This window comes from Sturnus vulgaris, chromosome 3, assembly GCF_052056855.1.
Source record: "Sturnus vulgaris isolate bStuVul1 chromosome 3, bStuVul1.hap1, whole genome shotgun sequence".
Lineage (NCBI taxonomy): Eukaryota > Metazoa > Chordata > Aves > Passeriformes > Sturnidae > Sturnus > Sturnus vulgaris.
Genome location: NC_142245.1, coordinates 5,890,149 through 5,914,287, shown reverse-complemented (window position 1 = coordinate 5,914,287; position 24,139 = coordinate 5,890,149). Strand labels below are relative to the sequence as shown.

At 45.8% G+C, this 24,139-nt stretch overlaps 4 protein-coding genes across 23 annotated transcripts in view; 2 read left to right on the top strand and 2 right to left on the bottom strand.

Annotated features, from left to right (window-relative positions):
• Positions 1-376: 376 nt before the first annotated feature.
• Positions 377-2,039, top strand: RPS27A (ribosomal protein S27a). The gene is made up of 5 exons (XM_014895133.2): positions 377-533; positions 780-834; positions 1,053-1,138; positions 1,426-1,557; positions 1,857-2,039. The coding sequence occupies exons 1-5, from the start codon at positions 486-488 to the stop codon at positions 2,004-2,006; spliced, it is 471 nt and encodes a 156-aa protein (XP_014750619.1). The 5' UTR covers positions 377-485; the 3' UTR covers positions 2,007-2,039.
• Positions 2,040-2,609: 570 nt separating this feature from the next.
• On the bottom strand, positions 2,610-12,117 carry MTIF2 (mitochondrial translational initiation factor 2). Of its 2 annotated transcripts, none has more exons than XM_014895132.2 (14): positions 11,913-12,117; positions 10,645-10,876; positions 10,054-10,159; positions 8,959-9,130; positions 8,625-8,785; positions 8,038-8,214; positions 7,497-7,636; positions 6,994-7,118; positions 6,041-6,245; positions 5,266-5,518; positions 4,471-4,611; positions 3,550-3,714; positions 3,250-3,390; positions 2,610-2,869 (listed from the first exon to the last, which is right to left on the bottom strand). In XM_014895132.2, the coding sequence occupies exons 2-14, from the start codon at positions 10,867-10,869 to the stop codon at positions 2,700-2,702; spliced, it is 2,181 nt and encodes a 726-aa protein (XP_014750618.2). In that variant the 5' UTR covers positions 10,870-10,876; positions 11,913-12,117; the 3' UTR covers positions 2,610-2,699. The 2 variants fall into 2 exon arrangements, with proteins under 2 accessions (XP_014750618.2, XP_088016914.1); XM_088160788.1 differs by lacking the exon at positions 11,913-12,117 and adding an exon at positions 11,550-11,625.
• A 1,211-nt stretch (positions 12,118-13,328) lies between these two features.
• The window catches only part of CCDC88A (coiled-coil and HOOK domain protein 88A), a 65,720-nt gene continuing 54,909 nt past the window's right edge, over positions 13,329-24,139 (bottom strand). For 14 of the 19 annotated variants that reach the window (XM_014895130.2, XM_088160787.1, XM_014895131.2 and 11 more), the window contains 3 exons: positions 22,745-23,228; positions 19,022-19,121; positions 13,329-18,473 (listed from right to left, as the gene is read on the bottom strand). In XM_014895130.2, the coding sequence (XP_014750616.1) occupies positions 19,057-19,121; positions 22,745-23,228 (549 nt within the window). In that variant the 3' untranslated portion in view covers positions 13,329-18,473; positions 19,022-19,056. Of the gene's footprint in view, positions 23,229-24,139 lie in introns of all 19 variants that reach the window. The other 5 variants (XM_088160771.1, XM_088160773.1, XM_014895127.2 and 2 more) reach the window with 2 other exon arrangements.
• LOC106865151 (prolyl-tRNA synthetase associated domain-containing protein 1-like) lies at positions 13,331-14,459 on the top strand. Its single transcript, XM_014895025.2, has 2 exons — positions 13,331-13,428; positions 13,931-14,459. Exons 1-2 carry the CDS (start codon positions 13,348-13,350, stop codon positions 14,366-14,368), a joined length of 519 nt encoding a protein of 172 aa, XP_014750511.1. The 5' UTR covers positions 13,331-13,347; the 3' UTR covers positions 14,369-14,459.

Sequence of the window (24,139 nt, the reverse complement as noted above, 5' to 3'; positions counted from 1 at the left end):
CTTCTCCTCCCTCCCTCACAACGGCCCCGCCTCACCCACCATGGCGGCTCCTCCTCCCTCCCACACGGCGGCCCCGCCCCACCCGCCATGCCGACTCCTCCTCCCTCCCTCACGGCGGCCCCGCCTTACCCGTCACGGCAGCTCCTCCTCATCCGTCACGGCGGTCCCGCCTCACGCGTCATGGCGGCTCCTCCTCCCCTCACGGCCACCGCGATGCACTGTGGGAGCCGCAGTTCCCGCCCACGCCTCCTGAGGCGGGACTTCACCTCCCAGCAGGCACGGCCGCGGCCGCCGCTGCCGGGGCATGCCGGGAGCCGTAGTCCCGGCGCGCCGCACGCCCTTCCCCTGCGGCGCGCACGGAAACCCCGTGCGTGCAGGCGGGGCGTTCTCTCGGGCCGCCGCCGCCATTCTGCGAGCAGCGCGGGCAGCCCGCGCTCCGGCCCCGCCGCCCCGCGCAGCCCCGCGCCGCCCCTGCCCGCCTCGCCATGCAGATCTTCGTGAAGACCCTCACGGGGAAAACCATCACCCTCGAGGTGAGCCGCCGCCGCCGCCGGGCCGCGCCGCCCGTGCCCGCCGAAACGGGGATGTGCCGGCAGAGGCGGCGGGATGAGTGGGGAATCGCGGCCCTGCGCTGCCTGGGGCGGGTCCGACCACGAGGTGGGGGCCGGAATGGCCGCGGCGGCACCGGGCGTGTGCCGGCAGCACCTCGTGGTTTTTCGGCCTTCCTGGACTAATTAAAACGTGCAGCACGTTTTGATCGTGTTGTTCTGTTTCAATAGGTTGAGCCTTCTGATACTATAGAAAATGTAAAAGCGAAGATCCAGGATAAGGAGGGTAAGCTTCTGTACTTCTGCTGGCCTAGTACTCTAAAGTACTTATTGACTATTATATATTGGTATCAATCAGTATATGTTGTATATATTATTTTGTCCTCCGCTCTTGTGGATTGATGCGTGTCTTACACTGATGTAATTTCCTGCAGCAATCTTGATTCCATTACAGCATGCCGTAGCTCACGTCCCTCATTTATTGCTGATTTGTGTCACCATTAGGCATTCCTCCGGATCAGCAGCGGCTGATCTTTGCTGGGAAGCAGCTGGAGGATGGACGCACGCTGTCCGACTACAACATTCAAAAAGTGAGTAGGAAAGGCAGGACACAGCAGGAATTGGCACGGGCAGAGCTGACTGCCCCTTGCTGCTGAGACTAAGAAATGTTTCTAATAAATTGAACCAAATCAAAGGATTGGAGTAGTGTTGATGCTGGAAGCTTGGGATACCACCTTAACAGCAGATAATCCTTTTAGAGTTTTCCTAAGTGCCTGGCATTTGGGATGTGCTTTCTCTACGTAGAAGGAAGAGGTTTGAATGCTGCCCTTGCCTTAAGAAAGCATTTTGAATCTTATTTCGTGTGCTTTACAAACAGGAGTCAACCCTTCACCTGGTGCTGAGACTTCGTGGTGGTGCTAAGAAAAGGAAGAAGAAGTCTTACACGACTCCCAAGAAGAACAAGCACAAGAGGAAGAAGGTTAAGCTTGCAGTGCTCAAGTACTATAAGGTAGGCAGAACTAACTCAGGGAGAAACTTGATGGAAACTCGGCTCTCACCAGGGAGGATGTGGAGCCTCTAACTGGCCTGCACAGGTTCTGGTGCATTTAATACTTAAACTCCTTCTGTTTGCAAAGATCCCACGTGCTTTAAATAAAAGACACATGATCTGTTGCACTTGGGACACATACCTCAGGAAGCTGGATGTAGTTGCTGTTACAAAACCCATTATGCCAGTGGAAAACGCTCAGAATGATTCTTGTTGCCAAAAGGTGGAGAGTGTATGTGAGCCATTTTTGTCCTTCCCAGGTGGATGAGAACGGCAAGATCAGCCGCCTGCGCCGGGAGTGCCCCTCGGAGGAGTGTGGGGCTGGAGTCTTCATGGCCAGCCACTTCGACAGACACTACTGTGGCAAGTGCTGTCTGACATACTGCTTCAATAAGCCAGAAGACAAGTAAATGTACCAGACAATAAAAATCTGAGCTTCTGTACGGCTGAAGGATTTATTTCTGTGGCGCCGTGTTTCCTCTCTGCTGATCAGTGAGAAAAATCTGTGCACCTTTGGGTGCTGCTTGCCAGCTAGGGTGAAATACTTGGTGTAAAACTAAAGCAGCAATTTGATTTAAAGAATACTGGGTATCAGTTGTAAAAGGGGAAAAAAAACCAACACCCAAGCTAACCTCAGAAGTGGTGCCTTTAACATGAGATAGTTCTGATCTGAAAAATGGGAAATTCAGAGGCCTAGAGTCACGTTTGTAAATGGGTCAGAGCTAGAGAATGGGTTAGGGGAGAGCCTGGTGACAAAATGCAGGCAACACACTGAAACACTGCACAGCAGCACTGGGAGGGGAGGGAAGAGATGGCTCAGCTGTTTTAGAGCCAAGAGATTGTCATCAGAAGTATTTTACCGTGGTGGTTTTGCACACCTGAAGTGCCTGTAGTTACCCTGGTGGTTTATCCCATGTTCCAGTGAGGGCAGCTGGTTGCTTGACGTGACAGAAAAGCAGAACATTTTGATATAAAATGTATCTGAAGTGCTCTGATGTAAAGAACAGCTCCTGTGCATCTCTGAAAGTTCATTTAATATTAAGAGTTAAAGGCCAGCCAGGAATATAATAGATGTCCTTTAGTGTTCATGTGTTAAAATGTCTTTAAAATCCCGGGTCCCAGGAAGTTGTCTGTTGAACTTCTTTTTCTTCATAACAGATAATTTCATCTCCAATACTGAACTCCAGATTTTTGTCCAAACTCAATCCACAATCCATTCCCGTTTTTATTACCTGGACATCATCCTTATGGTGCTTCAGTGAGGATAAACATCCTACAAAGAGAAAATGCATGAAAGAGAGGCCACCACGAGCAGAGCAGTGGTTTGGTTTGCCCTTCCTGCAGGATTCATGTTTCACTTTGTGGCTCCACAAGGAAAGCAGGAAAATGTAGGAACTGGGAGTGCTTGTGGTAAAATGGAAGTCAGACACCAGATCCTTTTGGCAGGTAGATGCTGTGATGCTCCTCCTTCCCTGCCAGAGTGGGTGGTTGGAAAAAGGTCTGGGAACAATACACTGGTGCTTTGGTGGCCTTCCTTTCCATCCTGGACAGAATTCAGGATTTCTCAAGGATCCTTTGCTCTGACTTCCCAGGGAACTAGCAATACCTAAAAATCCTAAACACAGATCCACGTTTCATGGCAATTCCACTCACCTTTCCAAATAACATCCCTGTTACGGATTAGCTTGAACTTCATTTTTCTGTCCAGCAGCCCCTTGTGAACTCTGCATCCAGCCACTGGAATTCTGTTTTTTCCTGCTGTGACAGAGAAGGTGTCGAGAACAGAAGCTTCCCCTACAAAAAAAACTAAAGTTGAAGTCCACAGGAATAACAAACTGGCACGAGGTAGAAGCAGGCTGCGTTTTTTCTACTTGCCATGCTTTGAGATAAAAAAGCTACATTAAAGTAGAATTTGCCATATTTTGAGGCAAAAAAGTATCAATGAAAACTCACCTATTGTACTCTCCACCACAGTTGGGGGCAGCCTGCTGTTCAGTTCATCCTTCAAGTCTTCTATAAGTTTGTAGATAATGTTGTGAAGTTTAATTTTTATTCCCTTTTTATCAGCCAGCTTTTTGATACTTTCATTGGCTTTCACACTGAATCCAAATATTACACCTGATAAATGAAACAACTGTCAAGTGATGACTACAAGGGATGAGTCTTTGCACAGTTGAAGTGAAATTCTGCAGCACAGGGTACATTTTATTCCTACTTCTCTTTTAAGGGGGGCCCATTTCCTTCTCCCACTATGGCACATGGACTGCTACAAACCTGTCAAAATAAATGGCCCAAAAAAGCCCACAGAAGGTCCCTGATGACAGAGCTGGAGGCATCAAAACAGCAAATAGCACACACAGCTCATGTAAAGGACACTGACCTCTCTTTTTGGGCTGCAAAACAAACTTGGTTGTCCAAATAAAGCTGGAAGTGAATTCTAAACGATTCCTGCCCACCTGTGGGCTATGGCAGGTGCAGTGACCTCAGTCTGCAGCAGGTGAGAATTATGGGGTATGAACACAACAACTGACTCAGTCCTAGATCCAGTTGCCTCCCTGAGCAAAAGGAAATTATTTTCTAACCTGGTTTTCGAGCTTTGCCCTGTGTGAGCACCATAAAGCAGCCCAAGTGAAGAGCCAGAGTTCAACCTTAACAACTGAATTTGTGGCAAGAGCTTTTCCAGAGTCATTTCTCAGAGACTTTCAGCTTCCCCTCCTGCACCAGTCTCATGTTCAAGGAAACATTTGCAAGAGTCACAAAAATTTACCTTATTGATGCTGCTAATTACTAGTGAGAAAACAAATCCTGACTGAGGCCCACCAATTTCAGTAAATTAGTAATTTGAAAACTGTAAAATAATTTTTAAACACACACCATTAAATGCTTCAGCAAGACTGATGTCATTTTCAGTGATATCTCCCATTCCAAAGTAGACAATCTCCAGTTTGCATTCATCCTCACAATCATAGCTGTCCAGGATGTTCAGAATAGCTTCAACAGATCCATCCACATCACCTGCACAGATAAATGGAAGTACTGCTGGCTTTGTGTAAGTCACAGACACAGAAATACAACTAATGTGAACTCCACACTGTGCAATAGAAGTCTGACATCTGTCACTCTTACTGTATTTTGAGTAATATGTTAAAACTCATCCAGAGAGTCTGTTAATTCCACAAATAAACTGGATAAATACAGAATGGGCCAGAGGCTCTGCATCTGCTGTCACTGTCAGGTCAAGTTTGCAGATTTTCAACTACAGTCATTGCTTGAGTATCACTCAATGAGGTTAAACCAAGTTCTTCCTCTCCCACTTTATCACATAATTGTTATTCTTCTCTATTTTTGCTGATGCAAAATGCTTATAGCTTGGTTTTTCGGTTGTTTTTCATATATAAGGCTTTGTATATGTATATATATATATATATTTATATAGGGATTTATATGTATGGGTGAGTTCAGTTTTGCTGTTGCTCTGGGCTGCTGGCAGTGCATCCTCCTGACCCCTGGATGTTTCCTGATGCCCCTGCTCTTATGAGAGAAGTTCAATAACCAGCTTTAAACTGATCAAACTTTTGTTAACAGAAACTGTGTTTAGTTTAGAGCTGTTTCAGACTGAGATTTGAGAAGCACAGAACCAAAGGAGCAGCACACAGGCAGGGACAGCACCTTTAACTATTAATGACAGGGTGTTCTCATCCATCTCTGCTCTCTCCTTAGGCCTTGACAACATCAGATGCTTATTGGCCTTGTACAGTGCTGCCTTCCTCTGTCTCCAGGTCAGGTGGGCCAGCTTCTGCTGCTGCTTCTCATACTCCAACCTGTGCTCCTTTTGCTTTGCTTCGATAACTTCCAGATCCTTCTTCATCCTCTCCTGTTGTTCAACGTAGGTCCTCCAGGCCACAACTTCCTGTGCCCTTTGCTGGGCAGGAAGACAGAAACATTATCTTTAAAGCACTGCATCAGAACACTCTGCAATTTCATCCTTTTGCATCTTCTCTACTGGCTCAGCCATTTTCCTTTTAGCTCTAGGTTTTGCTGCACAGATGGCAGAGAATGAGACAAGAGCTTTTCCTCCCTGAGCTACCACATGACTCCAGGCCTATTTTTATAATATCTCTGCATTGCAGAAGAGATTTAATGTTCATTCTTTCAAGTGGTGTTTTTCCAGCTCTTACAACACCTATTTCAAGCTGCATTTTATGCATTTTCTTTTTGTCAGACAAGAGTTATGTCTTTAAAACACTGATCTCCTCAAGTACTGGATTGTTCTGGTGGAGATGAGGGCAGTCCAGCAGGGGAAAGGTGGAAAAGAAAGAGGCAAAATGCAAACCCTCATTCCTCTTCCAGAGCATCTAGCTCAGGCCCCTTAATCCCCACGCTCGACCTTCCATGGGATTACCCAGGTGATTAAAAGTTCTCACTTATTTTGTTCTTTCTGTACCTCAGACTCTACTTCAAGGATTTCATCTCCTGCTGAAGGGGATTCCTTCCAGCCCATGATTTCCACGGGGATGCCTGGGGAGGCTGAATCCACAGCTTTGCCATTCTCATCGAACAGGAAACGCACTTTTGCCCAGGTCTTCCCTGCAACCAGAACACAGCCTTTCCTCAGAGTTCCTCTCTGGATGATGGCTGTGGTGAGGGGACTAGTGAAGAGCAGAGGAGACAAGTAACAGACAAAATTCAAGTGATGTTTCTCCCTGTCTTCACAGCCTGTGTAGGCACAACACAACCAGAATGGATTTGTGATCCATCACAGGCAGAATATTCCTGTGATGATTTACTACAGCACACACCAAAATTTTCAGTGAGTTAAAAAGCCCCAAAATCTGCACTGTACTCTTCATTTCTGCAGATCAATGCAAAATCTGACATTTGTGAACCCAGCAACGGGACGATTTTACACATTAAGTGAATCCCCACCAAAAAAAACCTAACCCCAAACAACAAATCCCAACAACTTTGTAGAATTCAGTTCATTTCTAAAGAGGACAGAACACACCTTGTTCATAGAACCTGCAAATGGACTAAGATACTTAAGGGTAGAATACCATGTTACACAAAACTTGTCAAGAATTTTGTATGCATTGACTGTTACTTTCATCATTCCTATTTTTTAAATGATGTTTAAAAACCACATCAATTCTACCATTTTAAACTATTTCCTCTCACAGGATTCTCATTTCAGGGATATGATGAATTTTGCCCCATCAGGTTATAAACTCTTGTGTTGCAGAGCAGTGTTTCAAGGCTTTGGCTAGGAACACTGCAGGAAGTGTTGCAGTTTTATTTACTGAGTAAAATAATTGACTTTATTTTACAGGTCCCCTGCCCAGTGTGTCTGTGGTGTCACAAAGTGCTTCACTGAAGCTGCAGAGGTGGCCCTTGACTTACCCTTTCCCTTTGTCTTTCCGAGACTCAATGACTGTCCCCTCCACCAGTCCTGTGGCATCTGCCTTCAGTTCCAACATCTCTGCCAGAGCAACAGTTGCCTCTGCCAAAACCATCAGGTTTTCCCCCTGCATAAAACCACACAAAAACACACAGAGTAAAGGAAGTGCCCAAGCAAAGTGAGATCAGAAGTCCAACCCTCAGTGCCAAATTCCCCCATTGAAAAGTGATGACATTTAACAGCCAGGCAAGACTTCAGGACATCAGACACAAAACTGTTGGACTGAATTACCAGTAGAAAAATGAGATATTATTGCCTGCTGGAAGTCTGAGCTTCAAAATACATTTCAGTGGGTTTCAAATAATTCTGGCAAGAGCCAGTAGCAGTGAGCTCATGGCAAGATATCAAATACCAGGAAGAGAAGCATTTTATTTTCCAGCTGCCAAATAAAAATGCATTTCTCTGTACGTATTAGACACCCATGAACCATCTACCACAATCTCACCTTGAGTGCAGAAATATTTACAGCCTGAACATCACCTCCAAACTCTTCACAGACCACGTCGTGAGCCAGCAATTCCTTCTTTACTCTTTCAGGATCAGCCTCAGGTTTGTCACATTTATTAATGGCCAGGATAAGAGGAACTAAAAAGAGAACACAGTAACTCAGCACCAACCTAACCAAACCCTGCTGCTACCACCACAGCTGCCAGAAGAGGTTAGAGGAAGTTATGGCCACTTAGAACAGATCATCTCACTTGGTGCCTCTTCTCTGAGCAGCCATCGAAATCTGAGCTGCCAGGAGGAAGCTGGAGGAGTTATCCATGTAGAGAAGGTAAAAAAACCCCAAACAATGAACCCCTGCCTTGCTAAATATTTGTATTTTAGGATATTTTTGTATTACTGCAAGGTTCAGTACATTTTCAAATATGGCAGGGGATGATGAATGGGACTAGGACAGTTACTTCCCAAGTTCTGTGGATTCCAGTGCAGGAGGTTTTTCTGAGAGGTAAAAACAAGGTTCCCCAAGGCCCCCCACTCTGTACCTCCTGCATTTTTGGCGTGCTGGATGGACTCTATGGTTTGCTGCATCACTCCGTCCTCTGCTGCCACCACCAGAATGACAATGTCGGTGACATTGGTGCCCCTTGCCCGCATGGCTGAAAAGGCTGCGTGGCCAGGAGTGTCAAGGAAGGTGATCTTCTCCCCAGAAGGCATGTGCACTGTGAACAAATGGTCCAGCTTATCCTCAGCATCTCACCCGGCTTCATCTGATGTGGTGTAGGTCAAGCATCACCCCTCTGAGAGCATTTTAATAATAATGACATGCTCTAGGCAGTCAGGTAATTGTGGGCATGAAGGCCAAAGGTGCTGTTAAATCCTCAGGAACAAGAAAGTGTCCTGGGATTTTCCATAACCCACTATAGTCTAATGTCAGCTTGTGCAGACAATTCATTTCAAAGTTCCATGTACATAGTCAGGACAGGTATCAGCAACAGACACTTTATGTTATGGTTTCCTTTCTCACCATTTATGTGGCAACTTTTTTACCCCAATGAACGGGCACAAGTCAGGCTGCTGTGTGAGATGGGGAGGAGACTGTTACACCTGAGCACAAGGACCTGGATCATACCAATAAAAGCCCCAATGTGTTGTGTGATGCCTCCTGCTTCCATCGACGCCACCTGGGTTTTCCGCAGGCTGTCCAGCAAGGTTGTTTTCCCATGATCCACGTGTCCCAGGATGGTGACAACTGGGGGCCGTGGGGTCAGGACTGCTGGGTCTGCAGGAGGTCTGCAATTGCAGCAAAAATAGGGGTGTAAATGCCAAAAAAAAAAAAAAAAAAAAATTCACTGGGCCATGGCCACCAGAGCACTCGATGCTGCCCAGTCGAGGCTGCCTCCTCCCCAAACACCTGCAGAAAGAAGTGGAATAAAAAGAGCCAAAAAGAACAGTTCACAACTTGCCTCTTCACAGCATCTGTGTTTTGTCTTTCCTTTTCCTCTTTCAGTTTTGCTGATTTATACTTCATTCCTGACTTTTGAACAATCATCTTGATGTGGTCTTCATTTAAGATGGAATCTGGTTCTACTGAATCGAGGTTAATGTCTGTGTACAGCAGCGCTTCATAAATATGATCTGTAGCAAACATAAACACATTTAACAACTACATCCACAAAAATATGTGGGACAAAAAAATCCAACCCACTTCATCATTTTCTTTGTGCTAAGAAGTACTATTCACCAAGCAGTTTTCCTTTAGTTAGATTTATCTAGAAGTTGCCATTAATCCACGTACTTGCAGAGAACTTTTTGCAGATTTACTGAAAATTGCTACTCTCTTAGCTGCTACAATCTTATTTTTTCACTCAGGTATTCATGGCTTGCTTTTCTACAAACTCCAAAAGAGAAAACAACCGAAACTCATCTAAAGCAAACGGCCGAGGAGTGATTCAAGGAGGAAGGAAATTTGATAAATCTCATCATAAGCTCCTTTCTTTGGTTGTAGAAACACAGAACATATTACAGCAGTCTAAACTTGTTACAGGGAGCAATTCCAGACAAGCCTTGCCACTCCCAGTTAATCAAATGGCTGTTCTAATGAAACACAAATGGCTCCTGAACCCAAGATTCCTACTTTGGATTTTGGGCTGAAGCTCTTTAGCCACGAGTTCTTAACTCACAGGGGTCCAGCTCTGACAAACCAGGGCCCATTTTCCTTCTGGAAAATGCAGCATTTTTCTTCTGGAATAACAGCCCCTGGGAACTACAAGGAGCAGCCTGCATGGATCTGGGCCCTTTCTGCTGGAAGGGGCACCCAGACCTGGCTTCTTCACATTTAAATGCCTGGCCTGGTAATTTGGATGGCCCAGCTTCTTTTCTCTTTAGTCTGCACTGTGTCTGCCAACATTTCCTTTGGGATGGGTAGGATGGATCCAAGGGATTCCCAAGGGATGGATCCACAACCACTAAGGCCACTGAAGCCATCTTTGCCTTTCCCACTGGTGGGAGGGGTGTGGCAGATGTCGCTGTTTCAGACCCCAGAGCAGGCCACGTCTCACCTATGTCTTTGCCCATAGCTTGTGCCAGCTCCTCCACAGTCATCTTCTGCCTTATCTCCACTTCACCCCTCGTCAGGGGAGCCTTCTTTTTCTTCTTTTTTGTCTCCTACATGGAATTAGACACATACACAGGAACATAAACTAAGAAATGACTAAAACAATATTAAAAAGACAACGGTCTCAAGCCATATGAGGTAAACACGTCTTCTTTACTAAAACACCAATTGATTACAATTAATGAATGAGTCAACACATCATAATGGACATTTCAAATGTACTGCACACTACCCCTAATATTTCTGCATTTTTAATTTTTCAGAACAAGGACAAAAGTCAGTAAAACCATTTCCATTTTTGTTTGCAATTATTTCCCCCAGTGTCACCAAAAATTCATGATGCTGTTGGTCTAAGTCAGTATTTGAGAGGGAATGGCAAAAAAATTACATTAAGTACATTTTGTCTTATAGATTTGTAACAACTTCTCTATACTCACGAATAAAGTGTGATTTTCCTTTTTTATTTAAAACGTTCAAACTGAGCTCTTGTACTTTTCCCACACAAAGGCAGGGATTACTGGATGTCCTTAATTACCTCCTTTGTGGCTAGATGCCTGCACTGCAGTAAGGCAGCACTGGTTAATCTGTGTTTTGGCCAGAGCTGTGGATGCAGAAAGAGGGACCCCACGGGATGTGCAGACAACTGCACAGGCTTCCATTGTGCTCCACAGACTTTCCTGGAGGACAGGGCACGCAGCTGCAGGCAGGCACCACGGAGCTGCAGCAGATTTTCAAACCTCAGCAGCAAGCCTCGGCTCATTTCCCCACTGAAAGCACAAAGCACACATTGAGATCAGCCTCGAGGCTCAAAGATCCTCCTGCTCAGGATAAAATGGACGGGAACACAAGGCACAAATGTTACGTTTTCAAACAGGCTTCTTAACACTGGAAAAATTAAACTATTTAGGAACTGCTCCAGCTTTTCTGCTTCTTTCTGCACTTCATCTTTCCCCACTACCGACACATAGACCTACCAAGAGCTTACAGATCTTTCATCTCTCTCTACTGACCTCTGATATAAACTATTGATTCCCCTATTGTAGGTTCTTTGACATTTCCTACAAAAACCCCACATTTGCACTCCTCATGCTATGCAGAATTACCCAATGCCAGCGCTGTCGTGTGGTCAGAGACCTCCTGTGAGGCTAAGCCCTGGCTCAGCAATTAAGCTTATCCCACATCTTGTTTTAACCACCTTAACTTCGGTTTGAGTTGTTTTGCCAATTATCCTGTACAAGTCTCCTCCCTGAGCTTCTCCTTTTGCTCAGAGCTGCCAATTCCGCACTGGCTGCCACAAGCCTGGAAGTGTCCAAGGCCAGGCTGGACGGGGCTCCCTGGGATAGTGGGAGATGGTCTTTGAGGTCCCTTCCAACCCAACCCATTCTGTGATTGTCTCCTGCTCAGGGATGGGATCTCTGTCCCCTCCATGTCCCCTCTCACAGGTGTCCTTGTGTCACCCTCCCTGCAGCTCCAAAGGCAGGGAATCCTCTCAGAACGGCTGCGGGCCCTTTAAATCCTCCCTCACACCCGGATCCCTGCAGGAAGTGAGCGCATGACAAACTAACCAACCAAACCCAGCTATTTTGGTGGGGTTTTTTAACCCTACAGAGAACCTTAAAGCGGCTGGGCCGGTAACACCGAGGGAGCCGCCACAAGACACTGCACACACACGAACACCACAAGGTCAAGGCCACACTGGGCCAGCACCCAGCGGCGAAACCCACGCCAGGCTCTGACTGTGGGAAACCCTTCCCAGCAACATTCCCGCTCCTGCCGCTCTCCGTCGTTCTGGCCGATTAATACCTGTCAGCTGCAGCCCGCCCTCCCCGCGGGGACAGCGCCTTTCTCCGAGCCTCCGGGTCCCGGCCTTGACAGCCCGAGGAATGAAGGAAGGAATGAGGGAGGAAAAGAGGGAAGGAAAGGAGGGAAGAGAAGGGAAAACCCCCGCGTCCCCTCCGCGCCTCACGCCGGGCGCGCCGCTCTGTGCGCACGCGCCGCTCGTGAGGGGAGCCCGCGCGCACCGCGCAGGCGCAGCCGAGACCCTCGGGCTGCCCGGGAGGGGGCGGAGCCTCGGCTCAGGGGAGGCGGGACATGGAGCCCCTCGTGGGAGGCGGGAAATACTCAGGGGAGGCGGGAATTACCCTCAGAGGAGGCTGGACATAGATTCTCCCTCATGGAAGGCGGGAATTGCCCTCAGGGAAGGGGGACATGGATCCCCTCACGAGAGGCAGGAAACCCCCTCAGGATCCCCTCAGGGGAGGCGGGAATTGCCCTCAGGGGAAGGAGGGACATGGATCCCCTCACGAGAGGCCAGAACTCCCCTCAGGATCCCCTGAGGGAGGTGGGACGCTGAGCCCGTCATTGTTCAGAGATTTTCCGAGTTTATGCCCATTCTAGAGTTTTGAAACTTATTTTTTTAAAAACACCTATTTATCTATCTACACGCTTCCATTTGTTTTACTCCTTCCTGCCAGGAGACAGGAGCTTCTTCTTTGCAAAGCCCTCCCACTCACATTCATTCTAAAGCTTTAACGTGTCTGATTTTTAAAGTCCTTTCTAAATTGGCGTCTCTAAAAAAAAAGAAAAAATTAAACAGCAAAAGTTGTGCAAAGCGCATTAAAAGCATAAGAGATATTCTAGCACAGGAGGACACATTGGGAAGGAAGGGCTGGCACAGGAACACTATGAGGGCAACACATCCTGGGACTGACCTGAAAAGCATTTTATTAGAAAAACAGATTTTAGAAAGATGCAAAACAGTTACCAAAGTTTACTGCAAATCTTCTTATTGAGTTCATCTTCCACTGGATGCTGCCTGGAAATCTTGCTGCGTGCGGCTGCAAGGCTGTGGGGATTAGCGTGGGATCATATTTTATCCACATGTCTCTCAACCACAGAGTCATCCTGTTTTAATTTAAAGCTTATTACAGATCGCCCGTTTTTCTGAAGGGCAAACTGAAAACAAATAATTATTGATGTCATAGGTCAGGGCGATGGTTTGGGCTGTAGAAATATTTTCCAACTGTACGGCCATTAATGCTTGGCCTTGTCCCTTAGCTGCAATTCCTGATTACTACTGGAATAAACAAAAAAATTAAAAATATATAAATGATGCGGTTTTTGCTTTCAGGGTGTATCATGTATTTTGATCTTCTTTTTAGCTTTGAAAACCCGGTTCTCTCACGCCGGTGGGCGGGCCCGGGGCGGAGCGGGAAGGGCGGGGAATGGAAGGGAAGCGATGGCGGCGGAGCTGCGGGAGCAGCTGGAGCGGCGGCTGCGGGACCTGGGCATCGCCACCGTCACCGCCGAGCACCCCCAGGTTCGGCAGCCCCCCGGAAATCCGGGAGCAAAGCCCTGCCTTGCCACAGCGGGATCAGGGCTGAGGGATGAGGTTTTAGGGGGTTTACCACAAGAACCGATGTGGAAGTTCTGGCGGGGCCTGGCGGAATGTTTGGGGACATTTTTTGGTCGCTTTGGCTCCAGATCAACCCCCTTTCCCCCCGTAGTCTGAGGAGATCCAAGATGCTTTCCAAATTTTTCCAGCCACGTCATTCCAAGCGTGTGGAGCCGCGAACGGGAGCGCTCCCAGCGCTGCCTTTAAAGCGAGACACACGAGACAGAAAAGATTCTGCAAAGTGTGCCGGAGCAGTTCGTCACATTTTATTCGTGTTCTGGTAAAACTCCTTCATAAAAGGATACAGCTTTTAGGCCGAGTAGAACATTCAGTGTTTTCTAAATTATTTAACAAAAGTAGGTGCCAGCACACGGCTGGGAATCTAATGGGATATAGAGTCTAACACCGCACCGGTGCTGTTTTCCAGGTGTTCACTGTTGAAGAAATGATGCCCCACGTCCAACACATGAAAGGAGGTCACAGTAAAAACCTGTTTCTTAAAGACAAAAAGAAGAAAGGGTTCTGGCTGGTGACGGTCCTGCACAACAGGCAGGTCAATCTAAACGAACTTGGTAAAAAACTGGGCGTTGGAAGCGGAAACCTGAGGTTTGCTGATGAAAATGCCATGCTGGAAAAACTCGGAGTGGGTCAGGGCTGTGCCACGCCGCTCGCCCTCTTCTGTGACCAGGGAGATGTGAGGCTGGTGCTGGACGCTGCCTTGCTCCAAGGGGGCCATGAAAAGGTTTATTTTCATCCAATGACAAATTCTGCAACCATGGGATTGAGCCCCGACGACTTCCTGAAGTTTGTGAGATCAACAGGCCACGAGCCCATCATTGTACACTTCGATGAAGAGATTAAGTAGAGGAAGTTCATTTTCCTGCTACTACTCATAGATTTTGCAGAGCAAAACTGGTGAAAAATCTCATTACAAATAAAATTTGAAAAAAAAATGGCTTACTCCTTTTTCATTTGTTTCAATTATGTAAGTTTGTATTGTATGATCTGGTGAGAAAAAATACTGCCTTTCAGTTATTAGAAGTTTAACAACGTTCTTAAAAAGACATTTTGCAATCTACCACTAAGTAGCTAGTAAGTAGAAAAGGCATTATTTAAATACTATTATAGTGTTTGTCAGTAACTGGATAAAACTAAAATTTCCCAGGCATGGGACTGGCCTGGAAGGTTTAAACTTGACATCACTAGGAAAGAACAAATTCCAAGTTTTAGATCAATACCTGCACCCATTTCTGCCCTACTACACATCGCTTTCTTTTTATTCTTTTTACCTAAAAATACAACTCACTTACACTACAGGAAATGCAGGAAATACATTTGATTGTCATTTTTCAATCATGGTGTGCTGAAGACAGAAGCAGCAGAAACTCCCTCAAGTCCAGTAAACGTCCCATGGCAATGGGCACCCCCAAAACCCAAAGCCAGGGGAGCAGTGAGTGAGGGATGGAATCTGGAGGTGATGGGGGTGAAGGCTTTTGGATGCAGCCCAAGGAAAATGTCACTACAAACAATGCCACTGGGGCAAGAGCATCAGCACAGGCTGGGATGAACTGAAACCAAAACATCAATTAAAAACATGTAGAAGGATTTGTGATCAACAAAATGAACAATTCCTATAAACTGAGTATGAAAAATCATCATCTACACTAAGGCAGGTTCCCTCCCTCACAGCCTCGCCATGGTCTCCTTCATTGGGAAGGATGTGGCACTGTCTTAGTGACAGAACCCTTCACCAGGCAGCAGTTTGGGTTCTCCACCTCTGCCACACACAGACCAACCCCATCCATCCTGGCAGTCGTGTCCAGCGGGAAAGAAGTGACCAAAAAATGCTGCAGCTGTAGGAAGAGGCACTAGAGAGATGCCCAAATAAATGAGATTTTCTAGCCTGAAGGGAACATCTGGTATTTAGGAATACTGGGTTGATGAATGAGCTCTGGATTGACAAATGCACCCCATTGAAACATTAGGATGTGTCTTTAAAAGCAGTATTTATCTTGCTTCTCTCTCTGCCATTCACTCTCCCTTCCCCTGGAAGTTTTTTCTTTGTGGTACCCCAAAATACCCCCAAAAAGAATATTACATTTAACTTGCCAAGGTTTTTAAATCTGGAATGTTTTAAATGCGACAAATTGTCTGAAGGGCGTGCACAATCCTGGAATCTGCACTGCCTAAAGTGTGACTAACTTCATCCTCAGAAGGGATCCTGAGACTCATGTCAGCAAAAATAACTGCCAGGCTTCAAGTACTACATTTGGCAAATCTAGAATGATTTCTTTTTGCATTTACTTATGAAATCAGTGTCTTTTTTTTTAATAATAGTATCAAAATAGTGTACAGTTAAAAGCTACCCAGCTTTACACAAATCACACAGAACAAACTACACGTGGTCCAGAGAAATTCTGCTACAGTTTTATCAGTTTCCCTCCAGAAGAAATACTCACTGCACACATCACCACGACACCAATACCCTTCCAGTAACATCAGTTTCCAGAAAAAGTGTGTATAAATATACACACACAAAATAAGAATAAAAATTATTTGGTTTGGCATTTTAATAACATCATTAATAAATGTATACAATGGCAAACATTAAAAAAATCAATATGTAAAGGAAATTACAGTTTTAAATAAGAGCTTTTTAAGTTCCGTTTCACACCTTGGTACATTCCTTTAAGGCAGTTTTATTAATATCAAAGCATTATTTACATATAGATCATCAGCTACCCCTAAAAACCACACATGAGCTCCTTTGTTAGGCTGCATCATGTCCTGGACAAAATTGAGAAATAATAACAATAATCAAAGGTGTTGGGAATGTTACTAAATCCTCAGAGACTATCAGGAAAGTAAATAGAACACAGACATTGTATGGCGTGAGAACCTCCTTTGTAACCTGGAACTGGCAGTGCTGGGTTTGGGGTTCCTGGGGTACAAAGGGGGGGTGTGTGCTCCTGTGGTCCCACAGCTGCCCCTGGGCTTCCCTGGCACCCAGAGTAGAACTGTGAAGCTGCTCCCAAGTTAAATTTGATTTTTTTTAATTTCCCTTCAAGGGCACAGACTGGGAAGGTTAAGAAAGGAAGAGGGAAAAAGGGGAATTTGCAGAGCACCGAGAGCCACGTGAACTTCTCTGCAAAGCAAAGCAAAGCAAAGCAAAGAGCCTGGGAAGAGCTGAGCTGCTCAGTGGACAGGAGGGATCCCTGTGGGATGGAAAGGACACATCCAGGTGTGCTGGGGGCAGTCACACCTGCCCAGCAGTGCTCTAGGTGTGTGCCAGGGCTGTGACAGTGACAGTGAGGGTGTCCCCAGGCACAGGCCCCCACTCAGATCCCGGCAGCACGGGCAGCATTTGGCACTGCACTTTCCACTCTTGGCTCAATGTGCCAAACGGCTCAGGCTGGGGGGCCTGGGCTGCACCAGTCCCTGGCAGCAGGGAGAGAGGAGAAGGCAGGCACAGGCCCTGACAGGAGACACCTCCCTAACCTTTATGGCATCTGAACTGCCTGTCATACCCACTGTGCCCTCAGTACACATCCTTCAGCCCACTTATCACCAAAAAAATTTCAGAAGAAACTCATTTTAAGAAAGCAAACAGAAAATTTCCTCTTCTAAAGCTTATTGTGCATGCCTCTTTTTTCCCCTTTTTGAGAAGATTTCAAGCTTTTGAATCTGTTGAACTGCTTTCAGCAGTGGGGCTCACCTGAGGAAGCTGCAGGTGACACTAAGCACCTGTTGGACACTGGGAGGTGACACAGGGAACTCAACCCTTCATATGAGGAACAGGAATGTGCTTATTTGCTTTAATAAAATAGAACCTCTCATTTTGGGGCTCAGTTCCTGTCCACTCCCTCTGAGCTCGCTGCAAATCTTTCCAGACAAATATATGCAACCACCAAATGTACCAGTAACATTTGCTGACTTTAATATAAACCAATAATGAAAAAAATGTATCTAGTAAAAGATAACCTTAGAGGGAACTGATTATAAAATGCATATGATATTATTTACATTTCTTTTTGCCATCAAGAAACCTCCTAAGCCACAATCAGCTCATGTCAAAAGACAAACAGTAAAAAAAAAAAAAGAAAAAATTAGTCAATACACAAACATCGTAAGACAGTCTTATCCTGGAAATGGCATTCGTGGAAAACAGCCTTATATTAAAATAAAAGTTGAAGAAAAACCAGACAGTTTCCTGTCAGAAACATCTGAACATACATATGCAGAGTAACTGGGGAATGTGAAAAACACAAAGGACAAACAATGTCTCTATAATACCATTATCCCATGACTCCCACTTCTGTTAGTTACCGAGCTTTTCCATGGATGTAAACAAATTTTTCTCTTGCAGTATGCAACAAAAATCAGCATAAACTTTCTTAAGAGCAATTTCATGCAGATTATGCTAACCAAATAAGGCAGTGAAGTGCCAGTAGCTGTGAGGTTTTTGTATCTGTATGTACAGTCCATTTCAACAAAACTCTACAGCATTTCCTTTAGATTTACAGAAGTAAATAGAAACTGCTAGTTTGGGGGGGGTTTGGCTAATTATTAGCAGAAGCTTAAGCAAATCAGTGGCTAATTTCAAAAACAGAAGATGAAAGAAGTTTTGCTTTGTTTTTTGTTTGTTTGTTTTTTTTTCCCCTGGAGTAATTCTTGAGACCTTAAAATCCTTGGTCCTTAGGGAGATGAGAACTGTCCTTTATTCAGTAGATCTTAACAGTGCAATGTGCAATAATTCCTAAGACCATCTACACATTTTCGGCAGTAGACTCCAGTAGAGCTCCTTGATTCAAGGAAGGAAGGTAGGTAGGTAGGTTTTTATTTCTTGCCTGCTCTAGTCACGAAGAATGTAAAAAAAATCCCTTAATTTTTATTAATGATTCCTACAGTCGCTGTCTTGTTACTTCAGATATAAAGGCTTCACACTGAGATACTGAAGGACACTTTTCTCTCTGTGTTCAGTTGAAAGGCAGAAAGAGAAAAGAATGTAAGAAAAAGCTTCAGGTGCAGAGGCACAACACACAGAGTTCAGTCACTAACAGCACTAACAGCATGCACCAAAGGGGCTCAGGGAAGTTGAGAAGAGGACAGAACACCAAAAACAAGCTTTATAAAAAGGCAGATTCCATGGGGTACTGAATACTCTGACTTTTGTTCAGCTATTCTTTCAGATTTACCTCTCCCTGTCTAAAAACTGACTCCAGTACTATTTCTTAATGGGGTTTATTTGAACTTTCTTCTTCAGGAGATTGGAAAAATAAAAAAAAAAAAAGTCATTTTTACAGGCAAAAGGCTGAGCAGGATGAGGTTCCCTGCCCCTGGAAGAAGCTCTGGAGAGCTCTGGAGACCCTCCTGGCCTAAGGAGTGAGCGCGGGAGAAGCCAGGTAAGCAAGCAGGATTTACATCTGGTTAATGCAATGTGCTCTGGGGCTGAGATGGAATGCTGTTAGTTTGTTGTAAATGAAATTCATCTCATTTACAGGTTGGGCAGGAAACTCACCACTTGGCCCACAGCTCAGGTAGTGGGTAATAGAATTAGGAGCTTTGTTGCTCCCTAGACCTGCTTTTTGAATTTCTGCTTTCTGGGATAGCTTCCACATCTGCAGAGAAAAGCATTTCAGGTTATTCATTGTGTTTATCAGGACATGAAAGAAAAAAAAAAACCCTCATGCATCAAAACACATTCTACTCACTAGGAGAGCAAAAGGATACATAAACACTTTCTGGCTGTTTTTAAGAGGAAAGGACAGAGGAGAGGGACAGAAGAAACTCACAGCAAGTGCCTGCTCAGCTACACTCACTGACATTCATCTCAGCATTTACAACAGCCAGCTGTCATTCCTAAAGCCACAGTCAGGTATGTGTCACCTTCAGCTGCACCAACCCTACATTTCTGCACGAATGGAAAGCAAAAGGGCCATCACAGCTGACTGACCCTAGCAGAGAACTTCTTTCACTGGACTTTGACTTGCTGCACACTGACAGAAACGTCCACATTCAGTTCCACAAACCACAAAACTCTCTTTGCATGCAACAGCTTGAACATGCAAAATGCAGCATCTGAAATCACCAGTCACTGAAAGCAAAGCATCAAGCAAACCCTGAGCCAGGCAAACCTCAACTGTGAGCAAATGGCTGAGCCTGAACAAAAAAAACCTTTCTGGGCAGCAGCCACATATTTAGTGTTTGTCAGGGTCATGCAAAGCCCTAACTCAGCACTGTCCAAGGCAGCAGGATCCAAGGAATGAGCAAGGGCTCCATGTGTTTCACAGCCTGCCATGCACATGGCTGAGGAGCAGCAGGGAAAATGAAAGAATTCCACGGAACCTCCCACTATTTGAACACAGACATCCACAAACTTCTTGTTAAAGACCAAAAAGTTGAGAAAATAAAAAAAGATCCTTCTGTCCATGACAACGTTTTCTTTCTTTCCTATGTAACAAACAAATACTGGTAAGTCATTGTTCAGAGTCACTAAACATTCCCTTGCAGAACACTTCTGCTGCTGCCCAACTCAGTGGAGCAAAACAAGTCATTCTCAAGTCATTCAATTCATTGCAAATGTATAAAGCAGTGCAGAGGGAGCTGGACAAGGTTAGTCTCCAGCTCCAGCAGACTGGAGGCACTAGTGCTCCAGGACACTCGTGCTTGGCTATTCTATTGGGGTTTGAGAGGGACAATACTGGAAGTTTTTGTAGGTGTGACTGTGTGAGGACCTAAGCAAGAGGAAAATGCAACAGCACACCCGAGACTTCTGCAGCCAGAGCTGATCTAGAGCAGCTCCACCTTGTTCTGACCAGGGTCTCTGCAGGCACAGGGAGCAAAAGCCAGGCCCTGGCAGCACAAGACCAGGTTGTATGAAGTGCTCTCAGAGCTGGGATTGTAATTCCTTCAATAATTAATTGCAGAATGCCTTGTGCACACTTTGCTTGGGATACTGGCACTCTCACCTCCCACCTAATCCCAACACAACTGCAGAGGAATTGGAGTCAAATGGCACGACCCAAGCCCAGAACACTGGTGTTGCTCTGTGAGAGGGAATGTGTGTGAAATGAAGGTTATATACCCCAGATTTCTCATTCTTTTGCTGCTGAGATAGTTCCAGAGGGGACAGCAATAACTGACCCAGCACTGGGAGAAGGGAGAGATTTATCAGCCCAATGTGCAGACCTGGGGAAGGACAGTGTCACATCCTCAAACAGTCATTTTATTCTCCACAAACATTCAATATCCTCCAAAATGAGGGCTTCCCATCCCATACAGAACAAAGCCCTTCCAGACTCTCACATGGCATATCAGCTGCTCTGCCATGGATTCACTGCCCCTCCTTAAATAAGCACTAAGGAATTAAAAGTGCAGCCCACACAGTGGTTCTGTGACTGCCACTAAACTGCTGGCAGAATAAATGCAATTGTACAAAATGGAATGTGACGTGTTGTTTTCAATATATATTTTCAATTTTAATTATTTTCCCTCTAGCTATACTGTCATTCAAATTTTTGGTAATGTATTTTATTTCCCACAGCTGGCATAACCAATGTCCTCTTGTAAAGAAGTGCTCATGTCCAAAGCCTTGTGTAATTACAGCTTAAATCTGATACAACTTTAAACTCTGTTTAAAATTACTATTAAGAAGTTTCAAGCAGGTGGAGAAACAGTGGCACATTAAGTAATTACTCTTCAACATTTCTCTTTAGCTGCTCATCTGGAATTTAAGGAGTTATTTGCTGAAGGATTCATATCCTCCCATAACCTTGCAAGCAACTTTGTTATCTCTTCTTTTATTTAAATATGTTAACTTAACATTTTGTTATTTTGTTACACCATTTGCTTTCTACTATATCAGTGGTACTTCCCATTGTCAAGAAAAAATGAATTTCCACCATACTCGAGGCAGTTTTTTTTTATTCCTGTACCTCACAAGGAGCTGTTGTTGGACCCCTGATAAAAGCAAACACTTCACCACAGTTGTACCCACGACTGGAAAGACAAAGCAGACCAAAGGGAAAAGGTGGAAAAGGTCATTTTTTCATGACAAGTGCTGCGTATCATGTGACTATTTATCACCTCTTTGTAAGAATTATCATTTCTGTTTAGGATTATGAATGGTCTGTGTGTTTACTGCTCAGTATGGACAGTAATTAAGATTTACCGTGCAAACTAGAGGCACTGAATTATTCGGATTATTGGCACTTACTCCTCGTGCATTTATGCCACGACACGGCATAAGTGAAAAAGGGTGAAAAGACACTGAGATTTCTCCAAATGTTTCTTTCCATGAAAGAAGAGGAAAAAAAGAAGGTTTTTTTCCCTCCAAGCAGATGACCAGTGATAGCCCTGAGAGCTGGAGCACCACTGGCAGTGCTTGTCCCAGGAATGCTGTTCCCTGCGCCGTCCTGGCCATGCTCTTGCTTTAACATGCAGCGGTAACCGACAGGAAAACACCAAAATATTTGCAATGCGTGACAAATAAAAATAAGAGCTTGTATTATAAAGGCATGCAAAATATACACAGTGCAATTAATGTTTCATGCAGGCTTTGGTGGGGTTACAGTTCCACATTCAAACATGCCACAGTCCGCAGCCGCCGCCCGCAGGGAACAACCGCCCCGCGGATAAACCGGGAATGATTCCTTCATTGGAGGGGACTTTTCTCTCTCATCCAGTGGACATGGAGAACACCTCTATGGCACGTTGGGTGCATATGTGTTTAATTGCACAACTTTCTTTCATACACAGCCATACTCATACCACAGGGTCTGGTTATCTTCCGAGACCAGCAGCGGGGACTGTGCCTCGCCGGAGCCGGAGGCAGGGACAGGGTCTGCCCGCGGGTCCCCGGGAGCCTTTGGAGCAGCACAAGGCTGTTCCTGGCTCCTCAGCACTGACCTAAAGGCTGACACGTTAGCCTGATCAGCTGCTTTGGAGGCGGGTCTCGGGGGCAAGCCACTGATATTGCTGACTAACTCGGTGTTGAGGGATAAGAAGGGCTGGGGCGCAGCGAAGGAGCCCGCGCTGCCATTCCCAGAGCCGCTGCCTTTATCCCAGAACACGCGCGCGCTCGGCACAGTCCTCTCACGACAACCTGGCCTTTCCATCCTGGAAGGCTTGGGAAGCTCGCAGTTAGCTCCTACATGGCGCGGTGTTTGCGAGGGAGCTGCCTCCCCCCCGGCAGGCACACAGTGAACACAAGGAGAGGACACCCGCAGTGCCGGGTACTCACTGGAGCTGGGCGGAGCACTCCTGTCGGCCGGGGCTGCATCCACGCACACGGGCGGCCTACTGTCCTTAGACAAAAAATCATGGATGCTTGTCCTTCGGGTGGTTCCTTCTGCCGTGGAAATCACGCTGCTGGCACGAGGTAAGGTGGCGTAGGGGTTGCAGTCCCTGGATTGTCGCTGGCTCACGGTTGCTTGGATCTTTTCTTTCACGGACCGCGCCTTCCCCGGGGCGCCGGGGGTGAATTTGATTTGAGAGCTGCTGAAGCAGAGATCTTCAGCCTTCCGGAGGCTGGGCCTTACCAGCTGCTCTGGTTTAAGGGATCGTCCATCTGAGAAATCCACCGTGTTCCTGACACTCAGGGATCTGACGATCCCACAGCCAGCCCCTGGCTGCTTCCGCAGCTTCTCCCTCCCTGCCAGCTCCGCAGACTCAGACAAGCTTCTCATCACTTCGTCTAAAAGGTTCTCCTCACTTGCAGATTTCATCTGGAAAAACAGGAAACTCAAGCTTCTAAATTGCAATTCTTGTGGACATAAATGAACAACAATTCTACGAATTTTTTGGTTTTTAAAAAAATTTCTCAGGTCTCAAAGCAGTATTAAACATTTACGATGCGTACTTAAGAGTTCTCTGTACAATTCAAAAAAAAGAGTTTAGGTGAATAATATTCACACTCAGTGAAGAAAGACTGCAGTTGTTTTCAAAATGGTACCAGAGACAACTGGGGAAGAATTAAGCTAAAGGCATTAGGGAAATGCTCTGGCAGAAGGGTGGAAAGAAACCCCTCGAATACCCTTCCACCCAGCATGGGTCTATGAAAAGGGATTCTGGGATTTGTGAACAGCAGTGTGCCTGGCTTGATGACTTAGGTGGGGTTTCTTATTTTGTATTGCCAGAAGAATATTGTCTAGTGCTTAAACGCCAAAAATCCTTCTCAAGGAGACCACAGGTGAGAGCCATTTTAAGTATCTAACCAAAAAATGCAGAATCTTCTCCAGATCTGTGTCACCTGCCCCAGACAAGCCTGGATCCTCACTCCTGAGAGGCCCCAGTCACAGTGGTTTATCCTACAGCAGGACAGCCTACAGGAGTTTGGGCAGATCTGCTCAAGAAGCAGGGAGGCAGAATCGGGAATACCAGCAGAAATGAGGTGATCTGGGGCTTCTCAGAAACTGCCACTGATTCACAGAAATATTCCCTTCACATTACTCCTCTCAGATTTCAATAAACTCCAAGGTCACTTTTTGTTTTCCAGTCTTGTTAAGAAGATGAAACTGAAGCAGACAAGAGTCTGCTCAGGGAATGAAATCCAACATGTTCCTTGCTGCTGATGCAGGACAGATATGACACAGCTGCTGCTGGACTGGAAGAAGGCTGAGCCCACTCCAAGCCTGCA